The sequence below is a fragment of the Periplaneta americana genome, chromosome 5, assembly GCF_040183065.1.
Source record: "Periplaneta americana isolate PAMFEO1 chromosome 5, P.americana_PAMFEO1_priV1, whole genome shotgun sequence".
Classification (NCBI taxonomy): domain Eukaryota; kingdom Metazoa; phylum Arthropoda; class Insecta; order Blattodea; family Blattidae; genus Periplaneta; species Periplaneta americana.
In genome coordinates, this window is record NC_091121.1 from 63,417,335 (window position 1) to 63,439,142 (window position 21,808).

Consider the following 21,808-nt stretch of genomic DNA (forward strand, 5'->3'; position numbering starts at 1 on the left):
TATGTATGTTCATCTCTAAAGGCTTATTACATATAAATCTGCTCAAAATGGTTTTGAAACGAAGATATCTTAACATTGAAATATTTATTTCATATTTTGCCAAAATAAATTAGGGTATTTTGGTAAAATTTTCTTTATATTGTGCAAATCTCTAGTAATTACCATATACTTTAATGGATTGTGCTTTCTGGCGCGTTTCTTACTACTCGTACAAGGATTATGATCCAAAATTAGACATTCAGAAATAACCCGGTTTTCTGATCATGTGGTCATCATGGTACAAGACGACTGCTTAAAATAACCAAAGGGGAAAATTCACCAGTAACTGTGTTTGATCTTTTATACATACCATCCACATGATATAATTATTAGATAAATAGGATACCGTAGCGGTGTTTTTTAGCTCCAGAGTTAATGCAGAAACATATCAGACAGGTTCCTGACGGTTGTCAGATCAACAGTCCTCAACAGCGGGGCAACACTTGGGCTATCTCCGACTGGCACGTGTGATGACCACCTGGATTGTAGTAAGTCTCGCCGTGAGGCGTTTTTCGTCTAACACTGGGAATACCGTCGGATGTGAGCGGACATTGGGCGTCCCCGTCTGGCACCGATGCACGATAATGGGAATTTTACAGAGAAGCAGTAGTCTGGAAAGTCATCTCTATCGGTATTTTCGAAGCTCATAGTCATGACTCATGAGCCTTACTGAAACCATATTTATTTTATTGAAATTAATAGTAATGGACAAAATCGAATAATCTGTTCTCGAATGATATTAAGAATTGAATAATTTATTCGAATTAAAGTTCTCGAATACTTTTATCATTCGAATAACGATTTTGATTGCTCAGCGGCAGGTTCTCGCTTCTTGGTTCTCTTCCAGCATCCAGCATGGCAGCGGTAACGATTGCAGTGACAGCAGTATATTGTGCAAGCACAGGAGTTTATGTACTTACATATATTTTTATTATTCCAATTACATGCTATAGCTGTCTGTAACTTCCGATAAAGATGTTAATTTCTGCGTTTCGTAATTAGACGAGAGAAAGAAAGAAAGGAGCTAGGTGAGACAGAGAAAGAGACGATCTGGAGCAAGTCTTTGTTGCACGCAACAACCTGTCTTTGTAGGAGAGGTTAGCCGAATGTATACGATTGATGAGCAACCGGTGTTCTCGAGAACTTCCTCCTCTGTGTTCTCATTCTTCACTTCTCGAAGCATCTAAGTATTGGAATACTTATTCAGGATTCGAGTTATATCTCGAAAACTTACAAGAATCGAATTATTCGTATTTTTTTTATTCGAATACTCCCATCACTAGAAATTATATGGTGTGAAGAAAAAAGGTGTGGAATGTGTTGAAATGTAGAATGTGATGGAATGTAATTTGTAATGTTGAAGGAAACCGGAGAACATCGGGAAAAATCTTTATCTTCGGGAAAAATCTTTATCTTCTGAACTCGTCCACCATAAGTAAATTATTACTAGCCAGCGCCGAGGATCGAACCTGAGATCGCAGAGTGACAAGCCCGTTTTCTAGCTCTGGGCTACATGAGGGGCATAAAGTGAGTCGTACACAAAGATATACAAAGTGGAAGAAAACTTATTATATTAATTCAGGCTAGTTATAAGTCAGGTTATTATGCGCAAATTTTGTCAGATGTTTTTGATACGACCAGTAGTTGAGTTTTATTTATTTGCAATATTTATAAAATTAGCCTCTATGTAATATGTAGCAATACTGCAGAGCATAAACAGCAATATATACTGCTTCATTTTACTGACTTGCAGACTGATAGGTGTAATATTCAACCTCATGTATACCTGGCTGCAGCTTTGAAGGCTTTCTACAGCCATGTTACTACAGTTGAGGATGTACTATAACCACAGTCTAGTATACAGTCACGAAGCTTGAGTTGTGAGGATGCTAGGAACAATAGACTGTGCCGGTACTATTTCGCAGTGTCTGTAATGAGGCGATATTAGCGATCCTAGTGGTTAACAACTATCAATGGATGCATATTTACTACATATTGAGCTTCGTGATTGTATATGTTAGACTGTGCTATAACTCTATTTTTTGTAACTAAACTACGAGTAAAATGTCATAAAAGCTTACCCTACACTGTCCCATAAAAACTCGTATTTTAAAACAATTTCATGCAATGCGCTATCAGAATTTCAACATAAATTTATTTTTTAAACCTCCCGTAAAGGAGCAAAATTTACTTTTTTGTCCGTTATACTTCTAGGAATACGAGTAATATTGCGTGAGGAGTGTAAAAATAGAATGTTCGTTAAATGAATAAATGTGATCGGAAACCACTCTCAAATGAATTATTTATTATGTGGTGGTGGTGGTGGTGGTGGTGGTAACATAATAAGTAGCTAACTGAAGTTTCAGTGCTTCTTGCCCACCCAAACTATTTTTCTCAAAACCTCTAGATACTGGAATTGTTTGGTACCAGAACACAATAGTCCAGCTACAGCGAAGAACTTCTGTGGCTTTATTGCCCAAAATAATGCTGTGCAATGTTGATGCACTAAATTATATAGCGCTACATAGTAGCTACAGGTTGCGAGCGTCATCGGCGTGTGAAACAGGGAAAGTTGTGACAACATGGCGGAACACCAAGGCTGCCTCGTGTATTGTTTATCAGTCTGTGCGTGAAGTTGCAGAAATGTCATTCTTGTTCGTAAGAAATGGAGGGGGGTGGGGAAAGGTGGTGTCGTTTTGTATGGTTCAACTTTTTGGATCTTCGTTTGAGTTGCGTCGCTCGTGGGTGCATCAGCACGATTATGATGTTCGACGAGAATTTAGATAAATATTTGCGTTCTATTCCTGTTCATGGCTATATTCTGCGAGTACATTTCTACATACACAGCCAAGAGCACTTTCCGTTTTGGAAGCTGGAAGATAAAATATTGTTCCCAATGCCTTCTTGGGCCTAATTCGAACATAATCATAATAATAATAATATTAAAGGTAAAGGTAAAGGTAAAGGTAAAGGTATCCCCGTAACATGCCATGAAGGCACTTGGGGGGCATGGAGGTAGAGCCCCATGCTTTCCATGACCTCGGCACTAGAATGAGGTGGTGTGGTCGGCACCACGCTCTGACCGCCATTTACCCCCGGGAAAGACCCGGTACTCAATTTTATAGGAGGCTGAGTGAACCTCGGGGCCGTTCTGAAAGTTTGGCAACGAGAAAAAATCCTGTCACCACCTGGGCTCGAACCCCGGACCTTCCAGTCCGTAGCCAGCTGCTCTACCAACTGAGCTACCCGGCCGCCAATAATAATAATATAATTATTATTAAATAATTTTATGCCGTTATAACAAACTCTAGATTTTGAACCGAAGTTATGTAGTAAATTATGTAATATTTGTGAATGTGTTTTCCAAATTTTGAAGACTGTCTATGACTTTTAAATGGGGACTTACTTTGAAACACTATCATGTGAATTATTTTATATTTTTTTTGTAAATAATGCATTTTTCAAACTGTATAAACACTTTTCTGACAAGTATTGCACTTATTTGCATAGTGAGAACTCGATTTAGTACAAAATTATACATTAGGCCTACAAAATTAACATATACTGGTATGTCAAAATCATGAATATGTTATGAATATGACACATACTTCCTCATATGTGTTATGCGTTTCACAACATTTTTCGTCTTCATAAATTTTAGCATTGATATACCTGTTCGTACTGTATGCTTGAACTATTATGCACAAGATACAGAAATGGAATCGTGTACTGGACAGCATGATATTATTACATTGCACACAAATTTATTGTATCTTTTGCGTATAAGTAGTCTATCATATATAAAATGGAAGTCTGAAAAATATTGTGGATAACCGATTTCGAATAAATTCCATTTTTTTTTAATAAAGACTCATTAATGTTTTTAATCAGAATTATTATATTTTAACCGAAACATTGGATTTGCTCGTACATGTGGAAGAAGTCCGTCGAGAGTTTAAAGAACAGAGATCATGCCGAAACCACTTCTTTGGTATCAGGATGCTAAAACGTGAAATTCCGTGAAAACCTTGAGATTATTTTTGCAGAATAGGTCTATTACTTTTCATACCTTGTGTAATGCGAAAATAAATGTAAGTTACTTCTTAATTATAATCATAATTATAAATGTATGTTCACTATTGTATATGCTACAAATAGCATTACGAACATGTCTTTCATTTTCTCGTTGCTAAATTAAAGTGCCTTATATCGTCGTTGTTCCTGCAATAACTCTTATGTGACATATTTATCGATTTTCAGATTTTTACTCTATTAAATAACTTAGTGATACAGCAAATAATGAAATCTCCTACATGTAATTATATTTCTTTCTTTCGAGAATTTAAGAATTCACAGTCTCCTATGCAATACTGCCATAGAATGAATAAATGTGTTTTTCTTCCTAATGATCAATTTTATATTTTGCACATAGGAGTTACTGCAGGAACAACGACGATATTAACATGTTCATAGATATTTGTACGTTTTTATCTCTTCTTGAGGAACTAACATCAGCTTAGTTTATGTTTTTACCTTTCTTTGGACCAACACTAAACTCTCCTGACCGGCGTTGGATATGGAATAACTCTTCTAGTCATCGAAAACTTGGAAGCAACAATGCAACTCACTTGGCTGAGAACTCGAGAAGAGTTATTCCTTATACTTGCATAATTCAGTAAACTTTACAGAAGTATTTATAATTTCGGTACAGTTGCTTGTAATTAAATCTTGCATTGCTGCGTATTTTAACGTGTACATCAATAGTAGTGCAGGTACCACGAGGAAAATCAGTGTTTATTATAGCAATATGTCCTTTTCCCCTATCACCGCAGTTCCAGGAACAACCCTTTCCCCCACATTCTTCATTATAAGCGGAGACATTCAGTTTACCTGCTTTTCAGGTAAAGTTTGTGTACTTTAACGGAAGGAAGCGACAATGTACAGCTATGTCAGTTACTTCTATCCTATAATAATGTCTAAATAACGGGGATGTTCGGTATATTGGGCCTTGAGATACGAAATGTTATTTTAATTTCTTCAAAGACTTCATCTTCATGAATATGTGGAAATGTATCAAGTCGGAGCCACGCTCTGGCCTGAACGTTGTTTCCAATATTATTTGCCAACGTGTGGAGGACATTATGAAGCTTTGGGCTAATGTTGGCCTCAATGTAAAGGTGATGTCCACATGGTTGCGTGCTTGACCGTACTATGTTAATGCCATAATCGCAGTGGAATAATGAAAAAAAAAAGTTAGAATTTTTATAGAACTGCATACTATATATCAAGGAGAGACGCCATCTTCTTCGCTCAAGTCTCTTGCCCAGTGATAGAATAATGTAAAATAAAAATTGTATACACTCATCGCAGTGAACGCTACAAAAGCGACTTCTTGATCACACATTCTGGGGTTGGCTCTATTCGGAACGTACTAAATGTTTAGCGCTGAGATGTGGATGCCTTGCATACTTGTCAGAAATCAACAGTCCAAAGTTGGGGCAAGAATGGCAAAGTCCTCTTTACCTGCGTTTCAGGCTGACCTTTGTATTTCAACCTTTCAGTCAGTTGTCTACCCTATGTATTGTCTTAATAACGGGAATACCCATTAACCTGGCCTTATAGTACAGGATATATTTAATTCCTTAAGAAATTTAAACAAAACCGAACCATCAGAGATGTCATTGTCTGTCAACGTGGTAGATTGTCAGTCGGCTGAACTTCGGCCTGCTAATACTATTCAAATAATGTGAAGAGAAAGGAGACGTATTATATTTTGTGTGTATTTCTTTGAATGCACTGCGTAAATATTAGACCTATCTAGTAATAGTGAACTTTAGGACTAACCCTAACCCTTCAGATAATTTGGAAGGAAATGAGATACGTGCAGCGTCAGCGATTTGTATGCATAATTCACAAATGTGTTGGCTGCTGTTTTAATGGCAGACGCTTTGTAAAGAAAAGGTGACCTCGAAACTTCGGTGCATGGTGACTTATCATGGCACGTGGAGTTCATTTTGAGATGTCCGCAAATTTATTTATTATAAAATTCTTGGTTCAGGTCTCGGTGTGTCATGATCACAAGGTGAAGAGAGCACGAATTCGTATTAAATATGAATCAGTTTTCTCTTCAATAGATTCACCAGTCACCATTATTTTCAGTCCAGTTGAGAATGAAATCTACAGTTGCGCTTAAACTGAATTCACATTTCTTGTGGTTTGAAAAATAGAGGTATTAAAGATAATAAATTAGTTACCTCGCTGTTCCAAGACAGTGCGTTCTTTTATTTTGTGTACTGTGTTGCCTGAAATAGTTACCTTGTCACGTGCTAACTAAATTACCACGGAGTCACGCTGTTTGTGTATGCCTAGCCCATGTGGAGCGTGGATTGAGGGCAATAATTATTTAACACTAATATAATTTTAAATTAAACCAATAAAAATAAAAAGTGCATATAATACTCATGACGGAACTGTGTAACGTGAAATCAATTTAAAAGAAAAACTCAAAATCTAATGTATTGTCAAAATAACGGCGATATACATACAGGAGGCATAAGAAGTAACATTTTATTTACTTTTCATATGTCACTCTTAATTTTTCGTTTTATATTTGTTTTTGTTTTGATTCTAATTTATAAAACCGTGGATTCTGACACAAATGTTACCAGTTAGAAATAAAAATGAAGAAAGAATCTACCTATTTAATAAATAATTTTTACTACAAGAAGGAAACCTCCACTTCTCTTTAGAGAACTGAATCCCAATACGCTGAATTTAGCTACCCCTTGAGACAAAGTCAAATAACTCCGTGAGTTACACACTCATGCCCAATAGCCTATCTCTTTGAACTTTGATGATGATGATGATGATGATGATGATGATGATGATGATGATGATGATAGTAATAAGCATTGCTTTTGTATAACATAATTATATACGTCTTAAATATGCTATTTCATCTTATTTGTGCAGTATTTTTCAGTGAGGTTCTCCATTGTACTTTATACATAACTGGAATATATTTGCTTTCAGCGGATCTCAAAATAATAATTTTAAGAGTCAGGGTTTTCTCATCACATGAAGTTGTAAGCGTTCTATTCTTTGCTTACTGTACTTAAAAATTAAGTATTGAATGAAGCTCAGTTCGTGACAGAATTGAAGATTTTCGCCATGCCAATAACTTCTCTGTGTCTAGAATTCATCTAGTTTGTCAGTGTCCCGTTTTTGCAAATAATATATTGTCAGATACATGAATTATGTAATCCGATCACTCACAATTCAGTATCTCCCCTCTCCACCCCCGAACTAAGTGTAATTGTTTCACTCTTAGAATTACATCTAGGCTAACTAAACTTATCTTCTTTTGCTCTTACTATTATTATATATCATTGTTATTATTGAATTGTGTCTGTATTGCTGTTATTTTTATATCTATATTTTTTATACTGGTTGAGTGGAAGGGAAGGGTCTTATGACCTTAACTCTGCCAGTAAAAGTAGATCTATTAAATGATTAAATAATGTTAAGGTTTTTAAAAGTGAATAAACAGATTCATAGAGATTTTTTTCTCCGTGGCATACATGCAGAAACACCCATCGTTTCGGAGTCTCGTATCAGCTCAAGCATGAAGAAAGGGAGGAAGAGCACCTATTATTGCATTCATTTCAGGACTGGAGAAACGCTCTTGGTAACGGAGCCAACAGATAGGTTTCACTTTCTTTGCCTTACCTGATAATGGATCTGATGCTTCGAAATGCTGTATCTGTGACATGATTTAAAGACTCAAAGACATATCACATTCAACCCCGTGAAATTTTTCAGTTATAAACATATTATTGATTAATGGTAAGATTTGTTACTAGTTTGGCCTCTACACTGAAAGTTCAGTATTGCTTAATGTTCGAGCATGTTAGAAAATTGTGCTTTATAGATTTTATGAGTATAAGAAATTATTGTGAAAGAAGACCGTTCTTAAACTGGTTAATTGGTAAGGAAGTCGTTGAATGTATCGATTAAGCGTCATTCCAAGAAAGAAGGCTTCGTTAGCGGTGGTTTTAAACTCCGGTTTAGCAGCTATGACTATAGAGTCCTGGCTATTCAGATGCAAGACAGGAAACGAGTTTGCAACAGCAGATGTGAAACACAACTACATCTTATCATTGTGGTTTTCCTCGGTCCCTCCAAGTATAAAAACCTTGAAACTGACTGCGGCTACTTCATTTGCAGTTCATAGAACGCGATTTTAGGTCATTAGGAATAATCAATTTACTTAAAAAACGCACAAACTACAGAAATAAAATTTCTCATAAAAGTAAGATATTGTGGATGGCTGGGTCACATAGTGGCAGATAACATAAGAGAAGGGATTCATTTATATGTATTGTAAATGTCAACATGATAATACATAGAATGATGAAGTGAAATTAATAGTATAGGAATAACGTCAGTAATTTATTAAAATACAAATCGAAGGGACAGAGAATAAAAAAGTGAAGCTGAATTACAATATGAAAAAAAGAAAGAAAGTGCTTGTTTAATTCATGTTCTCCTTTTCGTGATAAATTCGCTTCATTTTGTAAGTTTTGAGCATGTGACAACAGTAAATATTTTTATTAACTGTAGCATCCAGCTGCCTTATTGACTTTGTCTCTGTAAATTATAGCGATTCTGAATGGAGAAAGAAACTTGGATCATTTTAGATATAATTGCGGAGTTTATGAGGAAATAAGTAATTGAAATGAAGATTTTTCAATGCTAATTTTTCCGTATGAGAGTAGAAATATAACATGGAACGTCAATAATGTATTGATGTATTCATTAAATTTCTGATGTACCCGACATACCGCACTGAGTACTAATGTTGTATTTTAACTGTTATCTTCTTAGGAAAACCTAATGAAAATATTTAAGACGAGTCAAACTTGGACAAGGCAGTTGGGCATTGTCGCATGCGTTTGCAGATCTTTACATTTTTCTAGCAGTGTCCTTGTCCCATGTGGTTATATTTTTGACAGGAACTGTACATAACAAGGGCTATGCACCCTCGTTGCGAACTGTCAGTTTGTACCCTCCTCCAACCAGCAGGCGGCTGCGCGCGTTGCCACGCTGCCATGCCGGCGGAGCGGGAGCGCTGAGCGAGTCAGTCAGTCAGTCTGTGTCGAGGTGTCAGTGAGACTGGTGTTGGTGTAGTGTGATGTTCCCTCCGTCCGGAATAGTGAACCACGTGGATAATCACCGAACGAGAGCCTTGCATATGGATCACCAACATACCAGAAGAGAGCTTTCACCCCGGATGCATCACCGGCCAACGCTGCTAGCTACCCGTAAGTCGCGATGTGTGTCTGGCCCACGTGCCTTCTTTGCGATATCACTGCGAAGTAGGCTACAGTTCAAATAGAAGCAATAACTCGGGGCGTTGCCGTGATTTTTATAACCATTTCGTGTGTGAACAGAAGTGTTTAGATCGTGCTGCGATTATTTTTGTTAATAAAAGTTTTCGGGCAAGTTTCTCATTTTGCAAGAGGAAAAATCGATACGATGGAGGGAAAAGCAAGCGGGAGCGGCATGTTATATAACCGGTCGGCGCGCGTCAACCTGACAGATGTGGGTTTAAAATACCGCGAGAGTGCGCGCCGAGCGTTCCACGTGACATCACGTCCACGTACAAGAAAATGCCAGCGATTTTTATTTTTGTCAAACGTGCGTGTTTTTGACAGCTGCTGCCTGTCTCATATTTGGTGAAGTTCTAGAATTTCAGCGAGCGGGCGGATGTAGTGTTAGATTGTTCTCAAGCTATTTTTGCTATAACTGAATAACATATTGAACTCTTCGACGTTGTGTGAAATTGAGAATTTTATTGTTCACGTAATGATAAGAAGTAAGGACCGCATCGTATCATGCACAAAGATCTTGGATATACATCTACGTGGATTATTATTTCACGCATTAATAGAATAAATGTCTCAAATTTAATAAATCAATAACATTGTATTATCTACGAAGATGTCATTCTAAAAACTGAAACCTCAGCTTTCACGATGGTTGGAGAAAACATCGCGGATAAATTTCAGAACATGGATTCCTTCCTTTCCCTCTTCAAAATTTCAACCTTGTGCACACACAACAAATTATTTTGGCACAAAAAATTGCCTTTTCATGAGCATGATAATGCGCATTTGACAAACGCAGACAAATCTGCTCTTTTTAGTATTTTAAGATATAATTGTCAGTGAGGAATCCGTATACTACTAGTAAACGCGAAATAATTGTATGCTTATTTTTATACAGCTTGAACCAAAATCAAATACTCGGATAGATTTCAGAACAGGTTACCATCTTTCCACTCTTCCCACAAAATTCCAACCTTGTGCACACAAAATAGATTGTAGCTGAAAAGTGCCTTTTCGGAAGCATGATTATGCTCATTAACAAAATTCTTTCGTTTAGATCTATTTACATTTTTAAAATTTAACGGTGTTTATTGTGGTGGAAGATTTTTGGCGTTTTGCACCGTATCAGATTTAGAAACGTTTAGCGTTTCGGAACTAATGTATCGGCTCCTCATAACGAAATGGAGAATTTATCAACCGGGCCCATTTCCAGGAGCTATTCTCCAGTTGTCGCTTATATCAGTGATAGGAGTTAACCATATGCACGTGTGGTGTAGAAAATGAGAGATAAATCGTTGGCATTTTATGCTGTTCATTCAATAAATTGTTATTAAAATTCGTTATTTAACATCGTTAAATTATGCCGTTAATGTTGTTTGTGCATTTCTCACTCTTCGAACGGTTACGGATGTCTTGGCATTTCTTGACAGTCAGTACGTGGCACGTCTAGTGAGTGGCCTTGTGTATGGTAATATAGACTGTCAGTGTTTATTATCACGTTATAAGTAGGCCTATTACGATTTGGGTCGTTGCTTCACAGGTTCAGGCTGCTTAGAAGTGAAATTTTTTACTTCGCGCTAAAAGAAAGTCGTAGTTGTTTATTTAATTACGTCATGTCAACTACGATGGTTATGTACCAGTCAATTAGGAATTCACATCGCTAAGCGATGTATCGTATTTGAGAAATGTGTTATGCCAGAATAGTGCAATTTTTATCCTTTAATTTGTCAGATTTCTTTGACATTATCATAAGTCTGACAACTGAGAGGTCTACGGGTAGCGTTCGGATTTCATGCTCTGAGGCGGTGAGGCTGCTTTCGAGCGTGGGCTCGAATCTCGTTTGGCTGAATATCCGGTTGACTTTTTTCGAGGTTTTCTCCACCAAAACGAATATCAGGTTATTCCTTGGGTCTTAGCTTGTCATCACCAATCCCGTCGACGCTACACAGTCGATACAGCGTCGTTCAATAACGGATTTACAAGCCGTGAAGCTGCTTGTTAAAGTTCCTTGCATCTTCGTATCGACTTTTACGAAACCTTTTAATTTATAATTATATGAAAAGTTTTGAAGGATGGAATGTAAAGTTCTTTTTTAATATTTTATAAATAATTGCTAAAATGATTGGTTTGATCTGTGTGTATAACTATTATTTTTGATATAGACCTATGTGTGTTTTATTTTTATCGTATCGGTTAACTTCAAGTGATAACAGCTAAGTAGTATTATTTCGTATTTCAGTTCTGTAATTCGCGTCCATCCAGTATTATTTTATAACGCTTAATGAGATCATTTACTCGTCGTTTGATAAACAGGAATGCTCGTTAAAATATCTTAAGACGTCGGTATTTAATAGTTGGCAAGTTGGACTTCACATTGGCTGTAGCATGCGCTATTGATGCTTCTGGTCTTTTAATTTCGAGCCTCTGTTTCAAATAAGACCTATGAGAAAAGTGTTGATCTTGGGCAATGTTACATTATTTTCACTTCCGTGCGTAGTACAAGAAGCTACAAACTTAGGGATCGAACCCGGGTTATCAGGATTTGTGGCATCCCGGGTTTATATAGAAACGCTACCATTTGTCTGATAATTAGAAACAATTTTTAAGGTATTATGATGTTTCATATTTTTGTATACGTGATACCTTCCCCCCTCCATACCCGTAAATCCATCCTTTTGTCCATGCCATTGTCGCTTTTGTTGTGAGAATTATGAACAGGATGAATTCGGCCTACTTTCCCCAGAGGGAAGTTAATAAGCTGTAGGATATTTTATGGTACTGCATTGCACTTTCAGTTAGGCATTTGTCACCACTGCCATAATCATTTTATCCTCATCTGATGGATACACTATGTTTTTCCAAGTGTAATCCAGTAGATCACTCGATTAAAAAAAATTGTAAACAAAGCATCTTTGGTTAATGCACGGTTTTTTAAAGCTTTGAAATTCTTATCTGTGGCAAATAGACTATTGTTTAGGCGGATTTATATGTAATTAAAAAGGACTTGCTTAATTTTTAATTTCTGTGGGAGAGAATCTTTGTTGTCTCAGCAGATCACATGTCATTGAAACAAAAATTTGTCATTTTTAAATTCAGGTTTGAAATTAGGCTTGCAATAAATAGTTTAAAAGTTTAAACTAAAGTAATATAATTTAGAAAAATGAAATCCCTATGCTGCGATTTAAGCTTGAAGAGGGAAATTCTCCCATTCTCCCGACTTCACCTGTATTCATCATTGTTTATGAACCAACAAGTAATAGGCCTCTGACAAGACACAACCAGTTCCTCAGAGGAAGAGAGAAATCTCCACCCTGGGGATCGAACCCGGGTCTTCAGATTCGTGGCATTCCGGATTTATATATAGAAACGCTACCATTTGTCTGATAGCTAAAATTAATTTTTAATATATTTTAATGTTTTATATTTTTGTTTACGTGTTACCTTCTCCCTCCACACCTGTAAACTGTAAAGGGTCCGTGTTAATTTGACAGCACAGAGACGTTAGCATTCCAATAGGAATGCCATGACCCATAAAGGAGCATTATAATTAGAGCAACTGTCATTGTGACAGTGCCATCCCAGCGTGCATGTACTCCCATCGCGCTAATGCGCCAATGACAAAGCATATGGCGGGGCGTTCGATTTCGGGTCGTCATTCGTTTTCCTGCTCCGGGCGAACAAATCGCCGACCAGTTAGTGGTACTCGAGTCCCTGTCGGTAGGTTGGAATGCTGGAAGGAAGGTGATCCAGTTCTGTCATGTGCGGGTGATTGCCCTCTTCGAAATGAGTTCATGCACGTCGCACGGAGTCGAACTTGAGGACTCTTGGTGCGACGGCGTGGGTGGGGAATTAGTGCGTTTTATTTTCTATGATCACACGCGTTGCAGCTTAAAAATTTAAAATGTCATTATCCAGTCTCCTCTGCCAAAGTCAGACTTTCATGAATATTTGAGATGTTTTTGTTTCTTCATTTACGCTTTGTTTTACTCGGTTCTTCACCCGTCGACAGCCCTACGCTGTTTAGTGGTGATTACATATGGATGAGGAAACTGTTTTCCAAGTGACTTCTCAAAGTCACCTGCGCTCCAGAAAAGCAGCGTTTGTATGCTTATCGATTCAAATATATGTGACGGTATGGGGCACTTTCACAATAGTGCCCGGCTCAGGATGATGGGCAGTGGTAATAGCTTTCCTGCTAAATTAGCAGCAACTCTTCACTGTTGCGATAAACAAAATATAAGTCTTCGATAAGAAGCTATTTTAATACGTGTGCTAGTGGAAATATGAAGTTTCAGTTACCTTCTTTGTTTGTAATGTTCATGGTACAGTTAGCTTAGTACCTATCATTCTTATTTCTATTCTACTGGAACTTTCAATTTTCTGATTCTTGTATGCGGAAGTGTGTTCGTTGTAATAGGGTAGAGTTACCTAATTCCGTGATACGTTTTTTTCATTGAATGTCACGAGATTGGGTATCTTGTAGGAAGTTCACCGATGTCTCAAAAGTAGGCGAAAAATGCACTCTTTCGAGAAAGATGTCTGGCGCTATAGTCGAACGGCAAAGCTTTGACTGACATTCAATTTTAAAAAAGTATCACGGGATTAGGGGTTTCACGGAAATAGGCAACTTTACCCTACTATGTTATATGGTAATTTAGTTGAAGGAAAACATGTTTATCAACCCCTTTTTTGAATTTGTTAGGTTTCATTTAAATTGTCATCTTCATTAGGCCTACTTTAGGGAGTTCACATTTAAATCTTACGGTACTTTCTCTTCCCTATTAGCAGACTCATTTTCGGTTATTTTCACTGAAGAGATCGTAACAGTTGTCTTGTTATTCTATGCATAAATGGATGCTTCGGCGTGTGAGTCGTAAACTGTAACCATAACATTTTAATAATAATAATAATAATAATAATAATAATAATAATAATTTGCGATGCAGCCCATGTGTTTGAGAGATCCATGGATGCCCATCTGTCATGTATAGTATTATGGGTTATTTATGTTTAAAGAAAATTTGGAGATTGGTAGGTAAAGAAAATGGATGCCACTGGCGTAGCTTAGATATTAGTATTTTGGACTTGATATGAGGTTAGTTTCTGCAGTAGTTTCCAACCGTCATGAGCATGCGCACATCGGCTGTACTGTTCGTGCAGCGATGACTTCAAATCCTGACTACTTGCTGATAGAAGTCAGGCATTCTTGCAGCAGATCAAACCGTCACCAAACCATTTCCTGACAGTCAGAAAAATTTGCGGATCAAGAGCCAACCAATCTCAAACCAGAGTGACGCATGCGCATAAAATTAGTTGTGCTTCACTTTTATTCATTGGACTGGCTACAGACATACTTTTTGCATTTATATTTTATGTCTCTGTGCTTATCTATATTAGTTGTTAAAACATACTGTGAAATTCAATAACATCTTCAATATATGAGATTAGTAAATTATTTTACAGTACATGAGCGTTTGTGCAGGAATGGTTTGAAATTATCACTGATCATGCACAATAGTTGAGGTTGGAGCAGTTTTCAAACAGTAGTCAAACCATCATAAACTCGCTGCAGAAACAAACCTATGATTACATAATTGAGGTTGCGCTCGGATTGAATACCAGGTTGAATTCGGGGTTTTCCTCAACTGTAAGGCGAATGTTAGGTAACCCTATGCGGATCTTTCGACTCATTTCCCAAAATGCCACCCCGCTATGCCAGTTCCACCAACAACAACCACAGTAAATATTCAGGCTGCGGTGTTGGGAACAGAGCGAGAAAAAAAGAAGAGAAGTGGGAGTGCTCAGGAATGTCAGTGCCTACTCATTTTTTCACTAAATTCCAATGTGCACCCGCCAGGATATAGTGCCCGGTTTCTGGCACACATGCCGATGCGCTCTTAATTTGTCTAACAGTGCGTCAGGTTCTTAGGATGTTTTTCATACAAGAAAATGCTCAATAATATCTCAAGAATATGCGCTATGAAGTGCTCTCTCTGCCTCTTTCCCTCTCAAAGTTTTTGTATGTCCCTTAAATTGAACTCTAGGCCAAGAATGAGATGAACTTTACTGAATGGGTGAAATTGATAGGGTTTGAAGGAATAGGACCCGGAAATTTCCGTTTAGTGTGACCGGCCTTGTTGTCAACATTCTGTTCAAGGCATGCAGAAAAGATTGCGAAATCCTCCCGTAGTTATGTTCGATCAAGAAGACACAAATTGCGATGCAGAAATGATTTTTTTGCTGGAGTAGGATAGTGTACACGGCTCCTGTATTAAGTGGTGAGGGAGTACTACTTAATTAGATGAATTTGGATGCGTCTCGGCTGTAGTCTAGACTCGGATACGGAGCGAGGTCATGCTAACACACAGGAGCTGTTAGCTAAATTTACATTTCTCATCAATCAGTCATCGGTGTTGCCACGTCCTCTGTGCAGGTGTTTGTGTGAGTCGTGCAGTGCCGTGTTTGTGTTGTCATTTGCCGATATGTTACTCTCGACGAAGACAAGGATGGTCATTCTTTCCTTCCTTGCCCCTTTTATTTTCCACCCTTGCCCTCCTTTGTTATTCTTGGTTCTGTTTAAGAAGTGTTCCAAAAACCGTTCACTAAGAATTTTGCAATTGACATTTCTAAACACAATGTTGTAATGTGTTTCAATTGATAAGTCTAGTGCGTGTGTGTGTTTGCGAACTAATAATAATAATAATAATAATAATAATAATAATAATAATAATGTGTACGAGTTGTAGTTTATTCTGACATCGGTAAAAAGTGAAGTGTAGTGCTATTAAACTTGACTATCTGTGGATAGTCGCTCTATTTATAGGCCACAAATTGAAATTAATTTTATTCGAATATCATATCGATGTAACGATCAGGTTCTCCGATGTGTACTGTATTATCGTTCGATCTCGTGTACAATTTTGCAGCATTTGAACGAGTACGATAAAACATTAATACAAGTGCCACTGGTTTTGTTATGTGTTTGTCTTGAGGTCAGTTGTCAACTCAAATGTGACATATTCCTCCCATTTGTGTTACAAAGAATAAGTTATTTAATTCTCTGTTTTACTTTCTTATGTGAAATGCATATAGAAAAGCAAATTCAGGCAAACTATTGGACGGGTTTCGTTCATATGCAATGTTATGCGTCAATTCAATCGGTAATGTTGCTTTTGTAATCATTGATATTATAATAATAGCTATAATTATTTAATTATTATTGTTGTTATTTGAAAACGAATTATGGCGATTTACTTGAAAATGGGCTTTTGACGATTATTAAGTGATAGGTGAAATGGTTACATATGTTTCTAAACCGACATTTTTTTTTCTCGAATTCTTCTTTTGAAACAGCAATGTGCTGCCAATTTTGAATTGATATGATATTCAAAATTAAGTGTTTAGTTAACAAGACTAAAATTGATGAGATATATATTTAAGTCTATTCTATGCCTAAGATGGGTAACGCTAAAACAGCTTTATCTGAAAGTGTGCATAATAATGAACTTGTTACATTGCAGTATATCGGGTAAACATTGCATCAGGAGGAAAACAGACGTTTTATTTACAGAACGCTCGTGCTAAAGATGTTTTGCTACTTCGTTGGGTATTAATTTCGCGCCAGTCTCCATTACAGTGACATAAATTTCTTGTTCGGTAATTTTCGTTCATAGTTTCCACTGCATCTTATGATATAGTATTATGACATTTATGTAATCCAGCGGTAGGCTTATTACTAAACTCCATCTTGAGAATGTGCCAGTAAAAAGACATTAAACATTTGCTTTGTAATGAAACTGTTTGTAGAATTTTGGCGTTGTCTTTATAATTACTATGTCGTGTTATGTATCGACATTTCTGATGCAGTTTCCGAGTAAAATGTGCGTTGGAAGTTTGAGAAAGGTATGCAACCATACCGTTGACACGAAATCGTATGATGCGTAATACTGATGCGTGAATGAAGATCGATCTGTATTTGGACTATTTAATTTGAATTTTGAATAAGCTTTAGCTGGTTATCACTCGGAGATGTTCACTTCAATAGACTATTATCTACGCATATTTCTATTCTTGCATATAGACATGTTCCGTAATTGCTTTCCATTTGTTTACGACTTAACATTTATTTAAAAGTAATAAATATGTTTGCAGAATTTTCAGTTTTCATTTGTTTATAAAAATTTGCTTCTTTTGGACCTTTCCATACACACAAGGGAAAGGAAAGAATCCATGTTCTGAAATTTATCCAGTTATTTTGAGCTCATGTATAAATCTCCCTTAAAACTTCGCACAATGTTAGATCTCTACAGCAGGTAGTATGAACTTATTATTATTATTATTATTATTATTATTATTATTATTATTATTATTATTATTATTATTATTGTCATCTCTATCTACTTTGGAGATCTAACAGTTTACGGAGTTTGAGGGGAGGTTTCCATATCAGTTCATTAACAGTTCCCTCGTCGGTCTATGAAAAAATTGAAGCAATGTTACATATTCATAGGTATTGGAACTCTTTGGTTACGTGGTTTGCATGACTCAAGATGACCGCACAAGACAAAGGATACACATCTAGTCCTCAAGGAAGGTGAGGAATGTACAGTAGTGGCAAAAAAAAAACCGGACCGACCCTTGTAGCTGATTTCAGAGCCTTGTTCACTCCAGAGCACGATAGACTAGTAACTAAGACTTTCGTGGTTCGGATCCTGCCTGGGAAGGAAACTTTTTTTTTGTTTCTTATTCAGATTTATTTCCAATACTTTTCGATTGCTGGTGAAATTCATGTTCTGGAAATAATAAGTTAAATGAGTAGTAAAATATCGCTGCAATCGAAAAGTATTGGGAATAAATTTGAATAAGGAACAAAAAAGAGTTTTCTTCCCAGGCAGGATTCGAACCACGAAAGTCTTAGTTACCAATGTATCGTGCTCTGGAATGAACAAGGCTCTGAAATCAGGTACAAGGATCGGTCCGTTTTTTTTTTTTTTTTTTTTTTTTTTGCCATTGCTGTACATTTACCTACTGGAATCAAACCCGGATCCGCAATTGGAAACACTGTAATTTCATATACGGTAGAGAACCAGAGCATATAGTTTGCTCACAAATTATTAATCTTGATTTCTGTAAAGGGGTGAACTTACTGTGATATACAAAAAAGAATTCGATTTGTATAAACTGACAGCAGGTGTAGGGGCAGGTGCGCAGAACAGCCCGCATGCGTTTTGGCGGGAAATGTGTACAGTCAGGGTCATACCCCTTTCCTGAATAGACAGCTCACGCCGTTGTTCTTAGAATATGACTGATGCTGTTGCATTTCACTACATACTGTGTTAGGATTTATAGATTGTTGATTATGTTCTCGTCCTTATCTTAAACGGTAGTTACGTGTGTTTATTGCCACAATAAAAGATAAGAAATTGTGCCATTCCGTATCTTGTTTAATTGTATGTTATATAACTACATGAGTGTTATGGTATGTGCGACTTAAAAGCATTTAATCTGTGTAGACGTAGACTATAGATTGATCTTTAGAGCTTGATATAAATGTCAGCTGAATGAAAGAATGGATTACTTTTAAGTTATAAAATTCTGTTATGTCATTGATATACTAATTTTAGCTTCTGTAAGTGCAGATTGCAAGTTGAATTAGTATGTCTCGGAGATGTTGGCCGGAACGTGGTATATGCTGTCAGTAATGTTTTATTGGGCAGCTGATTTAAAGGCCACTATGTCGCAATTGTATTGAGTGAATAAAAATTTATATTCGAGCGACAAGGTTGATTTGTGCATAAAATTAACAGAAGTTTATTACTTACTTACTTAGTTACTTACTTACTGGCTTTTAAGGAACCCGGAGGTTCATTGCCGCCCTCACGCAAGTCCGCCATTGATCCCTATCCTGAGCAAAATTAATCCATTCTCTATCATATCCCACCTCCCTGAAATCCATTTTAATATTATCTTCCCATCTACGTCTCGGCCTCCCTAAAGGTCTTTTTCCCTCCGGCCTCCCAACTAACACCCTATATGCATTTCTGGATTCGCCCATACGTGCTACATGCCCTGCCCATCTCAAACGTCTGGATTTAATGTTCCTAATTATGTCAGGTGAATACAATGCGTGCAGTTCTGCGTTGTGTAACTTTCTCCATTCTCCTGTAACTTCATCCCTCTTAGCCCCAAATATTTTCCTAAGCACCTTATTCTCAAACACTCTTAATCTCTGTTCCTTTCTCAAAGTGAGAGTCCAAGTTTCACAACCATAAAGAACAACCGGTAATATAACTGTTTTATAAATTCTAACTTTCAGATTTTTCGACAGCAGACTGGATGATAAAAGTTTCTCAACCGAATAATAACAGGCATTTCCCATATTTATTCTGTGTTTAATTTCCTCCCGAGTATCATTTATATTTGTTACTGTTGCTCCCAGATATTTGAACTTCTCCACCTCTTCAAAAGATAAATTTCCAATTTTTATATTTCCATTTCGTACAATATTCTCGTCACGGGACATAATCATATACTTTGTCTTTTCGGGATTTACTTCCAAACCTATCTCTTTACTTACTTTCAGTAAAATTCCCGTGTTTTCCCTAATCGTCTGTGGATTTTCTCCTAGCATATTCACGTCATCCGCATACACAAGCAGCTGATGTAACCCGTTCAATTCCAAACCCTCTGTGTTATCCTGGACTTTCCTAATGGCATACTCTAGAGCAAAGTTACAAAGTAAAGGTGATAGTGCATCTCCTTGCTTTAGCCCACAGTGAATTGGAAACGCATCTGACAGAAAGTGACCTATACGAACTCTCCTGTACTTTTCACTGAGACGTATTTTAATTAATCGAACTAGTTTCTTGGGAATACCAAATTCAATAAGAATATCATATAAAACTTCTCTCTTAACCGAGTCATATGCCTTTTTGAAATCTATGAATAACTGATGCACTGTACCCTTATACTCCCATTTTTTCTCCATTATCTGTCGAATACAAAATATCTGGTCAATAGTTGATCTATTACGCCTAAAACCACATTGATGATCCCCAATAATTTCATCTACATATGGAGTTAATTGTAACATAGTCACACTCTTAATGCAATCTCATTATTGTAAGTAGAAAACGCTATTTGTTCCATAGCTTGAAATTGATCTTGGTTCACTAACGTAGTAACAAATCTAAATAGTATAAATCTTACGTATGTACTCCGAATTTAAGTATGATCATAACCATGAAATTAAAATACAGACCTTTTTTTTTTGACCTTACAAAAATGTATAATATTCTTGATATGAATATTTAACATTCTTTTTTTTTTTTATCAAAATTCTATTAATTCTGTATCGACATTTTGGTGAGTATTGTTGTACTGATTTCGAAATTTCATCTGCAAGCGTTTGGTCTCTTAAATGACAAGCCAATTAAGACTCACTTAAAGCTAATCAGTGTAAGTTGTAAGAAGTGTGAATGAGAAGAATTTTGATTATCTGTGGCCAAAACGCTTCACCTGACACATTGGAAGTAAATATAGTTTAAGTAGAAAGAGTGTATTTTCATTACAATCAATCCCTTTATCAAGACTGTACATTACGATTAAATAATATGGACGAAGGAAGGTATACGAATATTCAAAACTTAGAGTACTTTTGAAATTGCTTACACTTCGAAACTTCATTTCATTCACATAAGAATCGAGAAACGTGATGGTACTCAACCTAAGCCGGGTAAAACTTTAGTACATAGTTTCCTCACTGCCAACAATTTATCTTAAAAGACTAAAAGGGCAGATTTGTCTGTGTTTGTCAAATGCGCATTGTAATGCGTACAAAAAGGCACTTTTCAGTACCAACAATTTATTTTATGGGTACAATTTAGGAATTTTGGGAGTAGAGGAAGGAAACAATAATCTGAAGCCTTTCTAACTATTCATTTGACGCTTATTTGCGTTGGCAGTCATTCCCATGAAAAATTGAACGCTGCGCAGTAGCCTTGTGAACCAATCAGAACATAGCATTTTCTGTCGGCTGCTTTTGCAGCTACGCAAAGCACTGCTGTGTTGTCGGTTTGCTACATGTTGTGTTATATTATGTTACTACTACGTCCGTAGTGTGTGTTATTGTTTTAAATATTTAAATAATTTTTAGTGCTGCTGTGAAATGTTGCAAAAAAAAAAAAAGACGTCTTTCAGAAAAAAGTATCTCCTTTCACGGTGTGAGAATCCTTTGCGTAAAGGCGTAACATTAGTCAGGCGTCAGAATTGGTGAGGACTCGTCAGCTCTCTTGTGTAGTGGTTATTGAGGCAACGTCGCATCTCTCGCTACCAACATTACGCATAGCTGTCAGATACATAGTTAGAACGGCTTGCGTATA

The 21,808-nt window shown here is 36.7% G+C and overlaps 1 protein-coding gene across 3 annotated transcripts in view; it reads left to right on the plus strand.

The window, feature by feature from the left end:
• Positions 1-21,808, plus strand: part of LOC138699766 (homeobox protein TGIF2-like) — a 188,695-nt gene that overhangs the window by 148,919 nt on the left and 17,968 nt on the right. Inside the window, exon 1 of one of the 3 annotated variants that reach the window (XM_069825888.1) lies at positions 9,164-9,362. The exons of 1 other annotated variant lie outside the window; for it this stretch is intronic. In XM_069825888.1, the coding sequence (XP_069681989.1) occupies positions 9,233-9,362 (130 nt within the window). In that variant the 5' untranslated portion in view covers positions 9,164-9,232. Of the gene's footprint in view, positions 1-9,163; positions 9,363-15,724; positions 15,870-21,808 lie in introns of those variants that run through there. One more of the 3 variants, XM_069825889.1, reaches the window with a different exon arrangement.